The sequence below is a fragment of the Martes martes genome (assembly GCF_963455335.1).
Source record: "Martes martes genome assembly, chromosome: 14".
In the NCBI taxonomy this organism is placed as follows: Eukaryota; Metazoa; Chordata; class Mammalia; order Carnivora; family Mustelidae; genus Martes; species Martes martes.
The window spans coordinates 7,973,809-7,990,793 of record NC_137902.1 but is presented as its reverse complement, the minus strand read 5'-3'; the positions used below and the strand labels follow the sequence as shown (position 1 = coordinate 7,990,793).

Genomic DNA, 16,985 nt, shown 5'->3' with positions numbered 1-16,985 from the left:
GCCCAGTAGAAACACCTGATTAGGACTCATGGCTTGGGGTATCCAGAGAAATTCCACAACAGCCTGATCGCTACAGTCACAGACAAAATGGTACAAAACACACAGCCACTCTCTCGGTCGGATTCCAGATTTCAACCACTCCCGAGTCAGCAGATGGACCTTTGACCACATCTGTGATAAGACAGAGGCAGAGAGCTGCGGGATGGGAGAGGGTGAACCCGTCACATTAAGGGCACATCCTTCAAAGGGGCCTGGTCTGGCTGGAGAAGGTTGGTCAAAACGCCACGTCAACATATCCACTTGAACCCGAATGTGGAATTACGAGAGGGCAGAGGGGGAGCTCAGACACCATGGCCATGAGTTAGCAAGGGCAGGACATGCTGAGAGGGCCAGGTGCCTCTGTGCGCAGAGTACTTTCATTACTCCCAACCTTCCAGGCCTTGTTGGCACAGAAATAAATCAGTGTTACCTATGCAACTCTGAGGGGGTCTGCCACCCTGCCTTGTGTCTTTGAAGCACTACAAGTACCGGAGGACTCGGTGACATGCTGGGAAGCCAGGGGAGGGTGGGAAAGCTTCACCTGGGCTAACTTTGCTGCTGACTTCCGGCCCGGCAGCAAATGGCGTGCGTGAGTCGAGAATCCGGGGTCAACAATGGCTTTGAAAGTGTGATGCGTGGGCAAAGGACCTGTGGCGTGACCCAGACAGACCCCCACACACCCCGGGTCCCAGTGGGACCGGCCAGACGTTCCTGTGCTCTCCTGGCCTAGAATCCCACTGCCGTGGCTTCCCCAAGGAGCACGGAGCTGCACCTTCCTCGAGGCCCAGGCGCCCATCACCAGCTCAACATGCCCTTTGTCGTGGGGCCAGAGGACGTGGGGTGGCAGCCCGGGAACCAAGGGGGCCTGGCGTCACTCTGGAGGTGACACACACACGCTACGAACAACGTGTGTCTTGAGCTCTCCCGAAGCGGGCTCCCCACGGCCCCATCTCCGTTAACCGCTGCCTGTCGGTCACGGCTAATGAGCAAGAACGGACCAAGAGCAGGGAGCGGAGGGGGCGGGGGAGGGGAGGAAATTAGAAGTCACATCTCATTAATCCGCAAAGAGAGGCATCCGCACACTTCCTCACGCCGCCGGGAGGGAGAATGATTAAGAAGGCTCGAGCTGCCGCACGGCTCTGCCACAAAAGCCCCCGCAATGATGGGAAATATAATTGATAGGAAAAAATCAATGCTGCGTGTGTGACTATGTGGCAGCCAGCTTTGCCAAACGTGGCGACGGACCCGGCGCCGGCGACTCCGGCTGGGTCCATACCCGACGCGGTCGCAGCAGCCCGGAAAAGTAAACAGATTGTTCACGTTAAGGCTGTCACCGGTTCTCAGGGCTGAAATGGAGAAGCGAGAATGATTTGGGGCCATTAGAAAATTCTCTTAATCAACAGGGATTTGCCATTTTTTAAAAAATTTTGTGCAGGGCCAAACTATGATGGTAAATAAATAAAACACCGCTGCGGGGTAGGGAACCCAGAAGAAAACGGCAAGCTTTCCGTACGTGTTAAAACATGGTCACGGGAACAAACATATTCGCTTTTTAGTTTTCTTTTCCCAAGCACGGACACATACCTGAAAAGCACGTGAAGGCTGAATCTAGCAAAGGGAAATAATATGATGGTTAATTAGGGAAAGAGAGAGCAGGAGGTGTGATGGTGAGCATATACCACAGGAGAGGGGGGAGCCAGACAGGGGAGCGGGTCCCCGGCGGCATGCTTCTCTGGTAAGCTAGACAGAGGACACCCCACACCTGCCACCCATGTGAGCCTCATGACAGTCCCAAAGGTCCACCATCTTCATCGTTACCATCGTGCCCATTTCACAAATGGAAAATACAGGGTTCAGAGAGGTCAAGGAACTCCCCTGAGGTCCTACAGCATCTGGGGGATGAGCTGGATTGTAAGTCTAGGTCCAGTTGACATGGAACATTTCTCAAGTTCATCTGCGGTTCGACAACCCCCACAAAGTCAAGAATATAAGCACAGCATTATGTGTGGGGTCTTGCCGTCCCAAAGCTGAGGCACCTTAGGGAATGGGATATCCTCTTCCCTCCTCCGCTGGGAGCCCTGGGCCAGCTCAGCTTGGATTCAGCAAGGAAAGCTTATCCGGAAATGGGAGCCCGGAGTCCTCTGTGGCTGCTGCAAAGGAACTCCCAAAGTCCCTGCTGGAGGCCTGTCTGGTCCCGTGTGGATGCCAGGAACGAAACCGCATACTCCCCACATCACACACAGGCAAGCTTCGACCGAATGCCCTGGTCTGATCTCCAGCAGACGGGAGGTGTGTGAAATGGTGTTTGTCACACGCTGGGCCTCAGGACACACCTGCAGCTTGAAGTCACTTCACACCTGAGAGTGGGGTCGATGCCCGGCCCTTCTGGGGACCTACAGCACGGGACACGCCCACGATGGGCACAGTTCTGGGTAAAAACACTCTGGCCCCAGCACCAACACACGCATGCTCTCTGCTCCTCTGCTGGGTTCACTTTTCGATCTGATACTTCCTTCTAAGTCTACATCTACCCGTCTCTGACCCTGCAGAACCCGGATAGCTCGGGGCTAAGAACAGACCACAGAGCCAAACAGGTGTGGCTCTGCCCCCTTTCTTGCTTGGAGAGATCCCTTCAGATTCCAAGCCCTGGTGAACTCATTCATAAAACGGGGAGTAGCCACACCCCCCAAGACTATCAGAAGGACGAAGGAGGAGTCTGTATAGAGTGTTGGCGGACTACAGTCCAAAGCAGACTACAGTCATGACTACCCCCATGCCAAATGGTAAGGGACGGCTGGGTCCCTCCCTGTCCCAGCCGTCCCTTACCATTTGGCTCTACAATGACAGCAAGGCCACCAGAGACTTACTTCCGGCGACAGTGTGCCAGGAGGCCCCATTGACTGTCCCGTCCTCTTTCTGGAAGTCCTCTGTGTGGCACACCCTCCGCCTGGCGTCGGTCATGAGGCGGTGCGTGGAGGCATAGGAGTAGGCCAGCCAGCGGAACACGTGGTCGTCAGGCGTGGGGCTGGGCTCCTGCGTCTTCCACAGTGACCGCACCATGTCGTAGGGGTAAGCCACCACTAGCTCGCCCCCTTGCAGGTTGCCGCCCAGGACAAAGGGGATTTTCTCCATCCAGGCTATGACAGCCCTGGTCTCCACTGCCACCTGTGAACGCGGCACATTTAAACAGGCTTTGAGAAATAAAGATCGGAAGGAAATTGCTTCCTCTCCCCACTTTCCAAACAGGGACATGGTTGAAAGAACCACCATTTCGTGGAATACTTGTAGCAAAAAATGTAGAATTTCAAAATTGGGCGGAAGCAAGCTGGATATTTTGCAAATCGTGGATAGGAATATTTTCTGCAGGAATATTCCAGTTCATGCCCAGGGGGAAAAGACAGAGTTAGCGCATCAACACTTGGCAACTCCAGTGAGTCAATGGGCCAGGCATGTCTATCTCCGGCTCCAAAGAGCAGAGAAAGAGAGAAAACCAACAGAATGCGTCTCCCCAGGGAAGAACATAGACCCCCAAGGAGAACATCAACCCAGAATATGATCAGGCCTCTAATGCAGGGGCTGGTAGCCTCTTTCTGCAAAGGACCAGATGGGAAATACTTTAGGTTTTGATGGCCCTGTGGTCTCTGTCCCAACTACCCAACTCTGTCCTTGTAGCAGGGAAAGCGCCAGAGACAACACGCAGATGAACAGGGCTGGGTTCAGATAAGACATCATTTACACCAACGAGGCTAGGCGGGGAGTAGCCCGCCTACAGGCTGCAGCTCGCCAGCCCCTGCTCCACAGAGCCTAGTCTGGTCGACAGCTCACGGCCAGCTTACAGGAAACACAGAAGCAGAGGTTACATGACACGGAAAGGATACAGCTGGCAGCACCCAGACAGTGGAAAATGTGTCAAGACGATCTAATCCTGTTGCTGGTACCTTAGTTGTTACGAGATAAGCAACGAGCTGAATGATAGTAAAATTGCGAGGAAAAAAGGCAGGAAGTGAAACAGGAGAAAGTTAAGGTTAAAGGAGACTGGAAAGCCAGTGCTCCTGACCGCAATGAGGGAGCTTCGCTGGCTCCTGACTTCAGCTGTAAGAGGGGCGCCCTGGTGTCTCGGTCAGGTAAGAGGCCCACTCCTGATTTGGTCTCAGGTCATCATCTCATGGGTCGTGAGATCGAGCCCTGCATAGGGCTCCATGTTCAGTGGGGGAATCTGCTTGAGATTCTCTCGTTCCCTCTGCCCCCCCAAAACAAATAAATAAATCTTTAAAAAAATCTATGAGAGAGAGAGAGAATGATAATAGGGCAAATGTGAACCCTGCCTGGATATTTCATAATACTAGAAATAATTGATTTTGATAGGATAATGGTAATTGTTCATGGTTTTAAAAGAGACTCTGAGCTTTTAGAGATACTTACTGAAATATCTGCACATGAAATGACGCCATGCCCGGGATTTGCCTCAGTAATTCTGGGGAGGAGGAGGAAGCGGGTGCAGATGTAGATGGATGAGAATGGACAGATATTGAAGTTGAGATGAGCACACCGGGGCCCTGAAAGCTTTCGCTCCAGTTCCGTACGGTTGGCGTTTTTTATGATAAAAAGTTGAAAGAAAGAAAGGAAGAAAGGAAGGAAGGAACAAATGAACAAAGGAAGGAAAGAAGGAAAAGAGAAAGAGGGAAAGGGAGGGAGGGAGGAAAGTGGGGGGGGGGAAGGAACTCACAATGTTCAAAGCCAAAATTAGAAAGCCTGATACAGTCAGTATTGATATGAATTCAATGATTTATCCTAAGTTACTGATTCCTATGAAGAGAATTCCAGCAGAATAAAATTTGATAATGGGAAAGAAATAAAGACTGGAAATGGCTTGGCTGCGCAGTACAGAAAGTTGATTGAGGAACGAAATTGACTTAGGGATCATTAAGTTTTGTTTTTCTTCCTAAACACATCGGGGGCCCTGGATGGGACTACTTGTAGAACTTGGCTCATTCCACAGTATCATCGCTGGTCCCTGCTTGTCCTCTTCTCCATGGTGATACAATCAACACTCATTAACCCGCCATCTGTGCCCAAAACCAGATCCTAAGGACAATTTCCGTGTAATATGTGATTCCCTCTGTCCCATCCTCCTGTTTTGCCCTCGGAGGTAAGCACCGTATCCTCAACGATACGATTCACATTCTTTTTGTTTTATCCTAGGTGTGTATGCTGAAAAGTACATTATTTGGTTTTACTTGTTTTTGCTCTTAAAAAGGAGGGGGGGGGGTGACCATACTGATTGTTTTCTCCAATTTTTCCCTTCTCAATTCCTGTTTCCAAGGTATATCTGTGCTGTGGCACAAAAGCTGTAGCTCAGTCCTTTCCACGTCCGTACGGGGATGTCATCATTTACTTATCTGTCCTCGTGATGGGGGCATCATACACGTAACTCTCAATTTTTTACTGTACTGAACAGTGGGTTTTTTTTTTTTTGAGCTTTCTTTTGGTATACATGTGCTGAAATTTATCTTGCATAAATTGCCAGAAGTGGGACTGCAGAGTCATAAGAAATACACATATTCCACTTTACACGATAATCAAATTATTCTCTGAAGTCACGGTGCTCATTTACACTCGCACCCACAATGCATGAGAGAGCCACTGGCCCCATATCCTCTCCAACGCTCAGCTACTGTCAGACTTCTTAATTTGTCAACCAGTGGGTGTAAAATGTTCTCTTATTTGCATTCCTTAGTACTAGTAAGGCTGAACATATTTTCATGTTTATTAACCATGTTTCCTCTTCCACGAATTGCCTCTTCATATTCTTTTAACCATTTTTCTATTGAGCCATTTATATTTTTCTTATTTGTTATTCTTTATGTATTTGAAAGTTTTAATTTTTTTCCAATTTCCTAATTTGCAAATAATTTCTCTTGGTTTTTAGCTTCTCTCTTATGGTTTTAAAATTTTGATGAGCAAGCTTTCTTATGTCGGTTATGTAGTTGAGTTTATTAATCTTTTATTTTATGATTAATGTCATTTAAAATAGCCTTCTCCCTGAAACTAGTTATCTGTATTATAAAGTTTCACTAAGAGATTTTCCTGGGAGTAATGATTAAATCTTATCAAATGATTCTTTCTACAGACAAATCCCTTCATATTATTTCTTGTTTTTTCTCTTATTTCTGCTCTTACTTTTTGATCACAATCTTTATACATTTTGGGGGGTTCTTCTGTTATTCATTTGCTAGTTTCTTTAGCTAATTTTTAGCCTTTCTTCTTTGGAATATAATCATTGAAAGGTATAAAATTCCTAAAAGTACAGGAGTTTTTGTGGTACTCCACCAATTTTGATACATAATGTTTTCATTACTGTTGGGTTCTAATTATTTTTCAGTTGCTAGTACAGTCTTTTTCTTTGACCTGTTATTTAGAAGTATTTTTCTTTAATTTTCTAAAGAGGTGGTAATATTTTCATTAGCCTATTTACTGTCTTCTTTTTGAATTGTATGTTGTTGAGAGCATCACGGTCTGACTCCTATTCTCTGGAACTGGCTGAGATTTCCCTTAGATCCCAGAGCATGTCAATTTTTGAAAATGCTCCAGGGGTGGGGTGCCTGGGTGGCTCAGTGGGTTAAAGCCTCTGCCTTCGGCTCAGGTCATGATCCCAGGGTCTCGGAATCGAGCCCCGCGTCGGGCTCTCTGCTCGGCAGGGAGCTTGCTTCCCCCTCTCTCCCTGCCTGCCCCTCTGCCTGCTTGTGGTCTCTGTCTGTCAAATAAATAAATAAAATCTTAAAAAAAAAAAAAAGAAAAGAAAATGTTCCAGGGAATACTCAGGAAAATATACTATTATCTACCTAGTGGTTGTAGACTTCTTATAGATCCCTATGTCAAGCTATTGACTGCTTTTCAAGTCTTTATCTTTGCTGGCTTCTTATCTAATGTAACCATAACTGAAAAAAGTGTTGGTGGTAGAGGATCTGTGTAATTCCCCATGTGTTTCCCAAAGACGACAAGCTCAGAAAGCTAACTTCTAGTCTAAAAGCAAAGACTGATATGCAAGGACTTTCTCTGACTAAGCTGAAGAATTCCTTATTTCTCCTAGCCTCGGGGCCAAGAACGTTGGCAACCATATTCCAATTCTGGTCCAAGAGTTCCCAAATGATAACATCACTTGAATTCTCAGCTTTACCAGACGTCATCAGTACGTTTGTTTGAAAGAAAAGTGTGTATGGGGGTAGGGAGGATTGTATGGGATGGAATTGGGAAATGAGAGAGAATACAGAAGACTCAGGGGCCCTGAACCCTTTATCCCCCATAAGCTACCCATGGGTTCCCTAACCACACCACAGACCGCCATTGTCTGTCTACATCACTTGACTGGTTGCTTCCTGAGGGCCTGGATAACACCATCCTATGCCTCCCTAAATAAGGTAACCATGCCGGCCTTCCTTCAGTAAGTGGTGCTCACACACACCGTGGGCTGGAGCCCCAAGGCGGAGCAGGGGACTTGCCTTCTATCCACTCATCATTTCTCCCTTGACTCCTCAGGGACAGAAGCCAGTTATTTTTATTTTGTTTTCTGGAGCTTGCAATGTGCTTGCCTAAAATATAGCATTTTCCAGCTTTCGGGAAGCCACAGTGGGTTGAGAGCATGTTTTGATTAAATTCTGGCCAATGAGATTGAAGCCTAAGTATGATGGAGGAAATCAAGGAATGACTCTTAAAATGAACTGAATTGTCTAAGAGGAAGACCTTCTGTATTCTTTTTTATTTTTCGTTGTTTCTTAACTCCTTTTTTTGTTTGTTTGTTTCTTAACTGTTGCTCCCCTCTTCCTTCACAGCCAAGACAGCTGGAGCACCCACCGCCATCTTGGATTTTGATCTTGAGAGTGGAAGTCATACACTAACATGGTGGAAGCAGAAAGGTAGACGAGTCTTTGGTTCCTGATGTTCACAGGGCTTCTGTCTGGCCGGGCTTCTATCCTCTGCCTTTAGGGTCCTTCTTTGCGAAAATAAATAAATAAACAAACTGTCCCTCATTAAGCTGCTGTCATTTTGGTTTTTTCCATTGTTCCCACTAAATCCAACCCTAACTCATATAAGCAATCAAGGCAGCCCTCCTGAAGGACATATACAATCAGAGGTCAGGGGTAAAGAGGGAGATGACAATGGGCAGGGTAGGCCATAAAAGGCATGCAAAATTTTGTGAAAATTCTTTCTCCCACAATACACTCTTTGGAAAAGAAGACTGGAAAATTTGAGGGAAGCATTTCTCACTCAATGCATTTCTTTTCTTTCCAAAGAATCATGACGTGTAATGATCCATGAGGACTTACTGAAATAAAATTAAGGTCTCTCAAGCAATCAGTAAGGTCTAAGGACAATTTCATAGCAATTCCATAGCATGGCCGAAGCTGAGAGTAATGTGGACAGTAAGATGGCAGGGTTTTTGGCTTTTCTTTGTTGTTGTTGTTTTTAAAGCCCTGTGTGGTTGTAAAGAGACCTAATTCAATGATTTCTCTTTTATGAAGAATATCTGCAAATATCAACTTTAAAGGTAGTTATTATCTAGCACACTTCCCCGCTTTGGGAGAAAACATGAAAGGGAAAAAAAAATGGTTTTGTCTTGTTCTTAAATGTCAGATCTTCCGCAAATACCAGCGGGTGTTAACTTTGGCCTTCCACTGCTCTGCAAATGATGGGGTATTTTTACTCACCGTGGCATTTTCAGACAGAAACCACTCAGGGATTGCAATATAGTGATTGGGAACTTTCCTTGGAATGTTCTGTCGGTCCTCTGCCTCCCAGAGCAGTGTGTTTAAGTCGGGGAAGTTGTTGTTGATGTCGATGCCATCATGGGTCCAGCGCCCCAGGGACCAGCCACCCAGCTCCGAGCCCTGGGAGACAATTCCAAACGTGAGGGACCCACAGGCTTCCGGACTTCTCCCACACAAGACGTCCCTGTCTCCAGGCCCACCATCCCTACCTGGGTGTGTCTCTAAGCCTCACAGGTCCTCCGGCCCAAAGACGGCCCCCCAGAGAGAACAATGAAGCGCCCTCTAGTACTCCCACCTCTAGTGGGTGGGGGGTAATACCACCAAATCACCCCAAGAAGGAAGACAGAGCCTCACCCCAGCCACACGGCAGTTTCCAAGAAGTATTACTACCCTTCCCCCCAACCTCCTCATCCCCCGAGAACTTCTAGACTGGTCAGATAAAACTCTGAGTAGGAATGAATCCAAGAGTCCAACATTGCAAAATCAATCACCACCGCATTAACACAGTCTCCCGGCCGTGCCCACAAGTTTGGCTTGCAAACCCCTGACCAGCGGACCTTACAAATCGGGCACCAAAAATCCCTACCAACTCGGTACCCATAAACACAACCCCAATTCCGTATTATCAGGCGTACGTGTGACAGGTACCAAGTACAATTTTCCGCTTTATTCCCAGATAATACTAATAATAGTCTATCCACGACGGTAACCTGCACAAACCCTACGCCACAATTAGAACATGAAACGTAAACGATCTCTCAGAATAACAAAAACAGCTCTCCTCGGAGCACGGAGCACGGAGAGCATGACAGGCCACAGATAAACTGAGGACCTGCCTTGATGCGCGCCTCCTCCAGGCTCAGCGTTCTTTTTATTCTGTTCTACTGGATTATTCCATCGCGTTCACATTTTCCAGTGTGTTGGCCTGTCTACCTCCCAGGTGCCCACAATTCCCAATTCCTGCTTTGCACCTTTTGGGGAAGCTGGGAGTTTCCCTGCCCCCCCCCCCCCCGAGAGACTCTGAAAGGGAAGCCAGGACACCGGAGGGAAATCGACTCGTGGCCCCGCGAGCTCTGCAGGGACCTAACGGATGCCCCGGCCAACAGGGGGCGGCGTCATTACCCCTTCATAGGCCTTCTCGTAGCCGTCAGGGTTGAGGGACGGGAGGATGTGAATCCGGGTCTCCTCCACCAGGCGGACGATGCGTGAGTTGCCGGCCAAGTACTCTTGGCACAGGAACTGCATGAGCAACAGCGTCAGCTCCCGGCCCAGCACCTCGTTGCCGTGGGCCCCTGCGATGTAGTGGAACTCCGGCTCGCCTTTACTCGAGGACGGGAAAAAATACGGTCCATATCGGCGCTTCTAGCAGAACAGCCCTTACCATTTAGGATTAAAAAGATCTCTGAGTTATAGCAACGTACAGTTTTACCCCATCTCCTCTTACAAATGGGCCCCCCAAGTTCTATCACTACACTTTTTAAAAATTCCCCAATAGGTACATAAGAAAATGTGTAGAAAACTCACAGATGATACCAGCCCCTGGGTAATCATATTTATTCTTATTTAGCGAGAACAGAGAAAGTGATACAGTGCGTAAGGTTGAAAATTCACAAATTAAACACAAGACAGGGCGACTATTTTTCTCGTTGGGGAGGCAATCGTCCTTCTCCAGAGGAGGTCCTATTAAATCTTACAAGGAGATAGAGATGGATAAACAGAAGCAGAAAACAGACCAGCAGGGGACATCGGCACTGACACAATTTTGTGAGGAGGCTGCCTTTGAGTTCTTTCTCTTCTGAGCTCAGTTGCTCCAGTGTTGGGCTTATCAGAGCCCAGCGTGGGCTGACAATACTTGTTCTCTCACTGTCAAAGCAACTACTTTTAAGGAAGTGTAATTTTATCTGCAGATCAAGCCCTTACCCTTTCGAAGGAACTCCTAAGAGGAACTCCTGAAAGACGAATTTAGAGTTGAATGAAGCAGACAAACCTCAGACTTAAATATAGGGGGATTTCTGAAGGACTCGCAGATTCACCAAAAAGAAAACCGGAGAAGCCCCTCTGACCCAGAGGATCCAGGTTCCAGAGTGACTGAAGGAGAAATGGCTGAAGACAGGAAATGCTCAAAAATGGAATTAAATTAAAAAAAAATTAGGGGACCTCCCTCTAACTTAAGTCATTAGTAACTCAAGTCTAGAATTTTCTTCTATAAAAGGATTCAGTCCTAACCACCTCCGGCCACTTTTTTCTTTGGTCAGTGTGACTGGCCTCAGAGCTGGAGAACAGAATGAAACATGGTTCATTTGGAGAAAAGGAAGGTATAACTCCCTTAAATAAGTCAACAGCCTCTAACACAGAACCCCGGATTTGAAGACTCTTTGTGTGAGAGTGGAGTGTCGACGGCTCCCAGCCTGCTTCATGAATGTTCTCACGGAGGTGAGCCATCTCCTGACCCTTTAAGAAGAAAACAGACATGGAAGGACAGATGAGTCACAGAGGGGCAACCTCACCAACTTCGTGCTCGCCAGGGTGATCCGAGATCTCCACGGCATACAGCTTCAGCCCCTGATGGCTCCTGCCGATGTTGTAAATTCTGGTGATGTTGGGGCACATTTCGTTCACGACTTTCATCAGCTGAAAAACAAAACAGTTAAGGCTCTGAGCAGTGGTGGCTAGATGCTAAAGGAGCCGAGCTCCCCGGACCGCCACCGGCTGTTCCCCTCCCACAGCCCCCCTGCATGCCCTCGCCCTCGCCAAACACCAGCGCCATCCCCTCTGCCTGGAATGTTCTCCTCAGGTTGTAACTCTCACCTCCCTTGGCTGTGGTCTCACCTTGGTACTGTGGTTTCCTGTTTTCTTTCTGTCTCCTCGCTAGACTACAGATCCTTCAAAGGACACGCTGAGCCTTTGATCCCTATAATCCTGCCTAAATAAACATTTATTACTGAATATCCATTTTTTCTCATCATTTGGTGAACATCTTTGGTGTGTCAGGCTGAGGGAAGACACGGCTCCCGTCCTCCTGGCGCTCAGAGCAGCGACAAAGGGGTCACTGGCTGGCCCAATCCACGGATGCTAAGTAACAGGGTGCAGGGAAGGCATGATAACAGCAGGTCGTGTGGTGAAAAGGTGGAGAAAGCAGGCTTTGATGAGGAAGAAAAATTAGATGTGTGTCATTTCCTGAATTTTGCATTTAAAGTTGAGCTTGCTAGACAGACACCTTCGGCCTGAGGGGGTGAGACGAGCTCCCAGAGGAGGGAAGGGGGGCACTGCTAGTCACAGGAGCACAGGCTGCCCTTGAGAGGAAGGAGCAGCTGACTACAAGGGCCGGTCATGCACAACAGGGCACAGGCAGAAGCCCACCGTCACCGGGGAGACAGCATGAGAGGGAAACGTGGCTTCTGTGCCCATCACCGAGGGGGACACGCACATGCTGCAGGGTTGAAGTGGGACCTCGTGCCCTGCATCACAACTTCCCAAGGGACACAGTGACAATGTCACTAATAATGTCAACAATCGCATTAGCCACACAGCCTATTTCTTCCCTGACTTTCCCTGTCATGACCGCCAGGTGAAGTAGGTAAAGCAGAGTGACTGCCCCCATTCTACAGATATGGAGACGGAGGTTCAGAGAACCACGGAGGGATTTGCCCAGGGTCACCCAGTGGGTACCAGCCGCTTTGGACTCAGACCTCTTCTCCATCCCTGCAGGTACAGCAAAGCAATGAACACCAGCCCATCTTGGCCGCCCGTTCCGTCAGTGGCACGCCGTGACATTTCTAAAGATGGCCGCAGCACACTCACCCTCTGCCTTGGGGTCCCACATGCTAGTCCCTACGAACTCTAGCCATCCTCACCTCCCAGCATCAGCCTCACCAGAGGGCCCACTGCCTTGGTTGGGATCAACGACCAGTTCTGTAGACACCACCGCTTGAGTCATCTTTAACTAGGCAACAAACACAACCGTCCCGCACGCAGCCTGACTGTCCCTTGATGCCCACCCCCACTCCTTCCTCCAGTCAGCTGCAGGAGCAACACGCCACCTGCATTCTTCGAGATCAGGATGTTGACACTGGAGAACAAGGTCCGCCTTCTGTTGGATGCACACTTAGTCATGGAGACATCTCTCGGTATGGGACAGCCTCAGCCATGACACACCAGTCACCTTCTCATACCCCAGCCATCCTAGCATTTCCCTCCCGGCCACATTACCTCTTTGTGCTGTGGTGTCACAAGCACCTTTACACATGAGAATGACACAAACATTTGAGGAGTCTCCTTTATGAAGGTTCTTTACAGTTCTCTCTGCACAGAGAGAAATCCTCTCTGAAATGCCAGGAAGGATTTCCCCAGCGGCCACCAGCCCCGTCAAAGACCTGGCTGGTGATCCACCTTGCTTATTTCTGAAAAGAGTCCAAGACGTCTTACTGGAGTTGCGGTCTTGATGGTTAAAGTGACAGTAAGGATTAGAACTTCTTCCTGGCCTCAGAGCATGCATTCTCAGCCAGGATGGGGGGCGGGGAGTGAAACATCACCCCCTCAGAGGTGAAAACTGGTTGTCTGGGGCTAAAGGTCTCATACATCACGATGCTTTGTGGCCCTCCAAAGCTCAGCCCTACCCAGCAAAATCTTACTCATTAATATTTAATATAATGGGTGGAAGATAATTAAGAAAGTGTCTAAAAAGCCTCCTGGGGGGAGGAGGTGATAATAAACCAGGTGAGAATGATCACCCAGAGAGTACCTGGGTTTGCAGGGTCTGAGCCTCATCGAGACTCTGTTTTCCCATCCCGGAGATGGGAATACACTTTGCCAACCTTGTGTCTACTGAACCCTCGGTTCTGCTGCTTCCCTGCCCCTCTGCAGGAGAGAGAAACAGAGCCCTCTTCTCTAGCAATTCAGTTTCAGTAATATACATCCTGCATAAAGGATGCTATGATGACAGGCACGATGGCACTTGCTGTGGTGCTTCACCCTCACCCTCTCCCTGGCAGCACTGAGCCCAGAGATGTCCCAGTGCTCCAGGGCAAAAAGGCAGTGGGGAAGAGCATGCTCCATCCACCCCCTGGAACATTCTACAGCACCACGATTACAACGATGGGGACAGCATGGAAAATGGCTCGTGATCCAATATTAACTGAGGAATGCAGGGCAAAATTATCCCCATCCTCTCATCGAAACTGAATGAATTCTGTGAATGCAGAGACAAACCCTGGGCCGGAATGGGGGAAAATGCAAATGGCTGATTCTTGAGGGTGGTGGGCTCAGGGAAGATGGACCTTAGATTTTGGGTTTGCATTTGATGTTGGCATAATATTGTTTCTCCAATGAATTAAAAGGTTTTTAAAAAGGGTGGGGAGAAGAAAAAAAAATCCCCTTCCACGAGCTTTAGTCATTTGCTTGGGAAACAGGCACTGTATCTGGTCCCGTGGAAGAGGAGTCCCAGAGGGCGGGAGGGAGAATGGTGGTAGGAGGCACTCCCGGGGGGAGGAGGTGGGCTTGTCCAGGTCCACCAGCAGGCTGCCCTGCCCTGGCTTCTTGCCACAATCGCCCACGCTCCCGGGAAGGCTCAGCCACAGCCCCTGACCCACCTTCACTGCCCTGGAAATCAATGGCCCTCACTGCCTGCCTTCGACCCACGTCTGCATCGCAGCCCGCTTCGTGGCCAGCCAACCTGGACTGCCCGGGCATTGCGCCCTGATGGCACGTGCCCAGCACCAAGGTGAAATCGTGAACCTTTTCCTCAAAACCACTTATTTTCCTCCCTTTGTGGACAGTACCCCACCCTCCTCAGAAGCCTGCCAGACCCCTCTCTCTCTCCAAACTCATTCCAACAGGAGACCTAGGACTAGCCAGTCCTCCTCAGAGCTGCCTCTCTCTCATCCCTCTGCAGGCCTGCTGGCCCCTCTCTTGGGGATCATGATCATCCCCACCAGTCTGTTCCCCACATGCCTTCCAGATGGCTCGCCCCAAAACACTGCTCTGCCACGTAAAATCCTCCTCTGGTTCTCAGATGCTATACAAAAGCCTCTCCCAGCACTCAGGCAAGCCTCCTCTCCTGGCAGACTGATCCAGAAGCATGCCACTCTGCGCCTACCTCCAGCCCTTTGCTCTGGCTGCCTGGAGTGTCCTCCCTTCTGTCTCCGCCTGCCCAAGGCTGGCCAAAAGCCCCGGACCATAGACGACCCCATCTGCCACCAAAGCCCTTCCCCACCAAGCCCACCGGGCCAGTCACTCCTCCTTCCTATCCCCCAGCTACGTCCCTGGAAGGACCTCCGATGTGCATATGTGTCTAGTACACACTACAGAGCGACAGAGCCTCTGCCTTCAGGGTCCCAAAGGAAGGAGATGTATATAGACAAAGAGGTGACACGGCATTGAGAAACGGTGACACTTACCACGGAGGCTGGAGCATTCCTGGAGGGGGGCGGGGCCCTCTGCCTGCGGCACCAGCGTTGTGCAACCTGCTCATTGCCCTCCCCTCCCCCCTTCCCTTCCAGCGCCTTCAAAGTCAGTTGCTCTATGGGGCGCCTGGGTGGCTCAGTGGGTTAAAGCCTCTGCTTTCGGCTCGGGTCATGATCCCGGGGTCCTGGGATCGGGCCCCGCATCGGGTTCTCTGCTTGGCGGATGGCCTGCTTCCCTCTCTCTCTCTGCCTGCCTCTCTGCCTACTTGTGATCTCTGTCTGTCAAATAAATAAATAAAATCTTAAAAAAAAAAAGACTTTGTACAAAGTCAGTTGCTCTAGAAATATTTCCTGCACATATTCTCAGCACTTCCCATGCAATATGTTTTTCTATTTTCTCTCTTCTCTTCCTGCTCCGCTGCTGTTTTTCTCTCTCTCTCTCTTTTTTTTTTTTTTTTTTTTTGTTGTTTGTTGGAAATGTCTCTCTCAATACTAGGATAAACTAACATTTTTTTTTTTCTGAAGTAGAAAGATTTCTATAGTAACCCAGCAGACTCCCTACGGGGAATTGCTAAAAAAGCTGGCTTCTTTTTCATCCCCAGGAGCCAGGAATCCAAATGGCAAATCACTTCCGGCTTGAACACCCTTCAGGACTGAGAGATGCTCCCCAGAGCGGCTTCCAGCTGAGGGCTGTGGAGCCCTGGGGTCACCCACCATCCATCATCTGCAGGAGCCGCACTGACCATTCCAAGTGTCCCCTTGGCTCTACATGACCAGGTGATGGTGAGCACAGCTGCCCATGGGTACGAAGTGCACTCCACTAGCTCTCCTCTTCTGGAAAGATCCCGATTTTCTACCCGGAGCAACTAATTACAGATACCGGCTACCCAGTGTCTCGGTGCAGTAGCTCATTTTAAATGCATTTAGATTCATTGCTTCTGACATTAATGGCACCAGCTGAGGGGATATTTGCCTAGTTTCTGGGCTCGCAAAGAAACCCTGAGATGTGCAGTGAGCAAAGCTGTGTTAACCCACAAGTGCTCCGTGCCATGGCAGGGTGGGCAGAGGCTTGTGAAAGCCGGTGATTCACACACCTCAGGTCCACACACGGCGTCCCAACTTCTGAAGAGCAAAACAGCAAGACCATTTCTTTCTCGTGTCCCACCTCTAAGTCTAGGCTGACAGGTGTCTGGAAGCCCTGGGTGAGTGTCTCAAATTAAATGCCATGGAGACAAACTGGGTTTGTCGATTCCCTGGGATGAGGCGGAGAGGCCTTCGGGCTCACTGCTCCGACCTCAGGATGGTGGGACTTGGACTGGGCGGCTGGCTCCTTCTCTCGGCACCCACGAGCCCTTGCTTTGAGCCTCGCTAATTTGCCATTGGTGAGTCCCTGTTCTTTAAATGTATTCATGAGGCTATGTCCCTGTTCTGTCTCTCCAAACAGATCCTCAGGTAGCCACGGACCTTCTCACTCATCAGTCCTCCTTCATCTTTCCTAGCACCGTGCCGGGGACAAAGGCCGGACCGGGTTTCACAGGCAAAGCACTCAGCAAGGGCCCTGCTCTCTCATTTGTCCCAATTAACAGCTGGTCCCTTCTCCCTTCTGGGCCCAGCACGCAAACACTGTCCACAGCTCGGAATTACTTGGTTTCTGTAACTAAATCTGGGGATAATCTCAGCTGGGACGGACTTTTGCTCCGAATGGCACGAAGACGCTGAGCTCTGTAAGGCTATGGGGCAGTAGTCCTGAAGCCTGGCCGTACGTTAGAAACACGAGAAG

The 16,985-nt window shown here is 49.3% G+C and overlaps 1 protein-coding gene across 1 annotated transcript in view; it reads right to left on the bottom strand.

Annotated features, from left to right (window-relative positions):
• CPXM2 (carboxypeptidase X, M14 family member 2) overlaps window positions 1-16,985 on the bottom strand; it is a gene marked incomplete at its 5' end in the record, with an annotated part of 127,750 nt that overhangs the window by 10,950 nt on the left and 99,815 nt on the right. Inside the window, 4 exons of the mRNA XM_080823667.1 lie at window positions 2,907-3,204; window positions 8,745-8,924; window positions 9,927-10,123; window positions 11,312-11,435. Coding sequence (XP_080679793.1) covers window positions 2,907-3,204; window positions 8,745-8,924; window positions 9,927-10,123; window positions 11,312-11,435 — 799 coding nt within the window. The remainder of the gene's footprint in view (window positions 1-2,906; window positions 3,205-8,744; window positions 8,925-9,926; window positions 10,124-11,311; window positions 11,436-16,985) is intronic.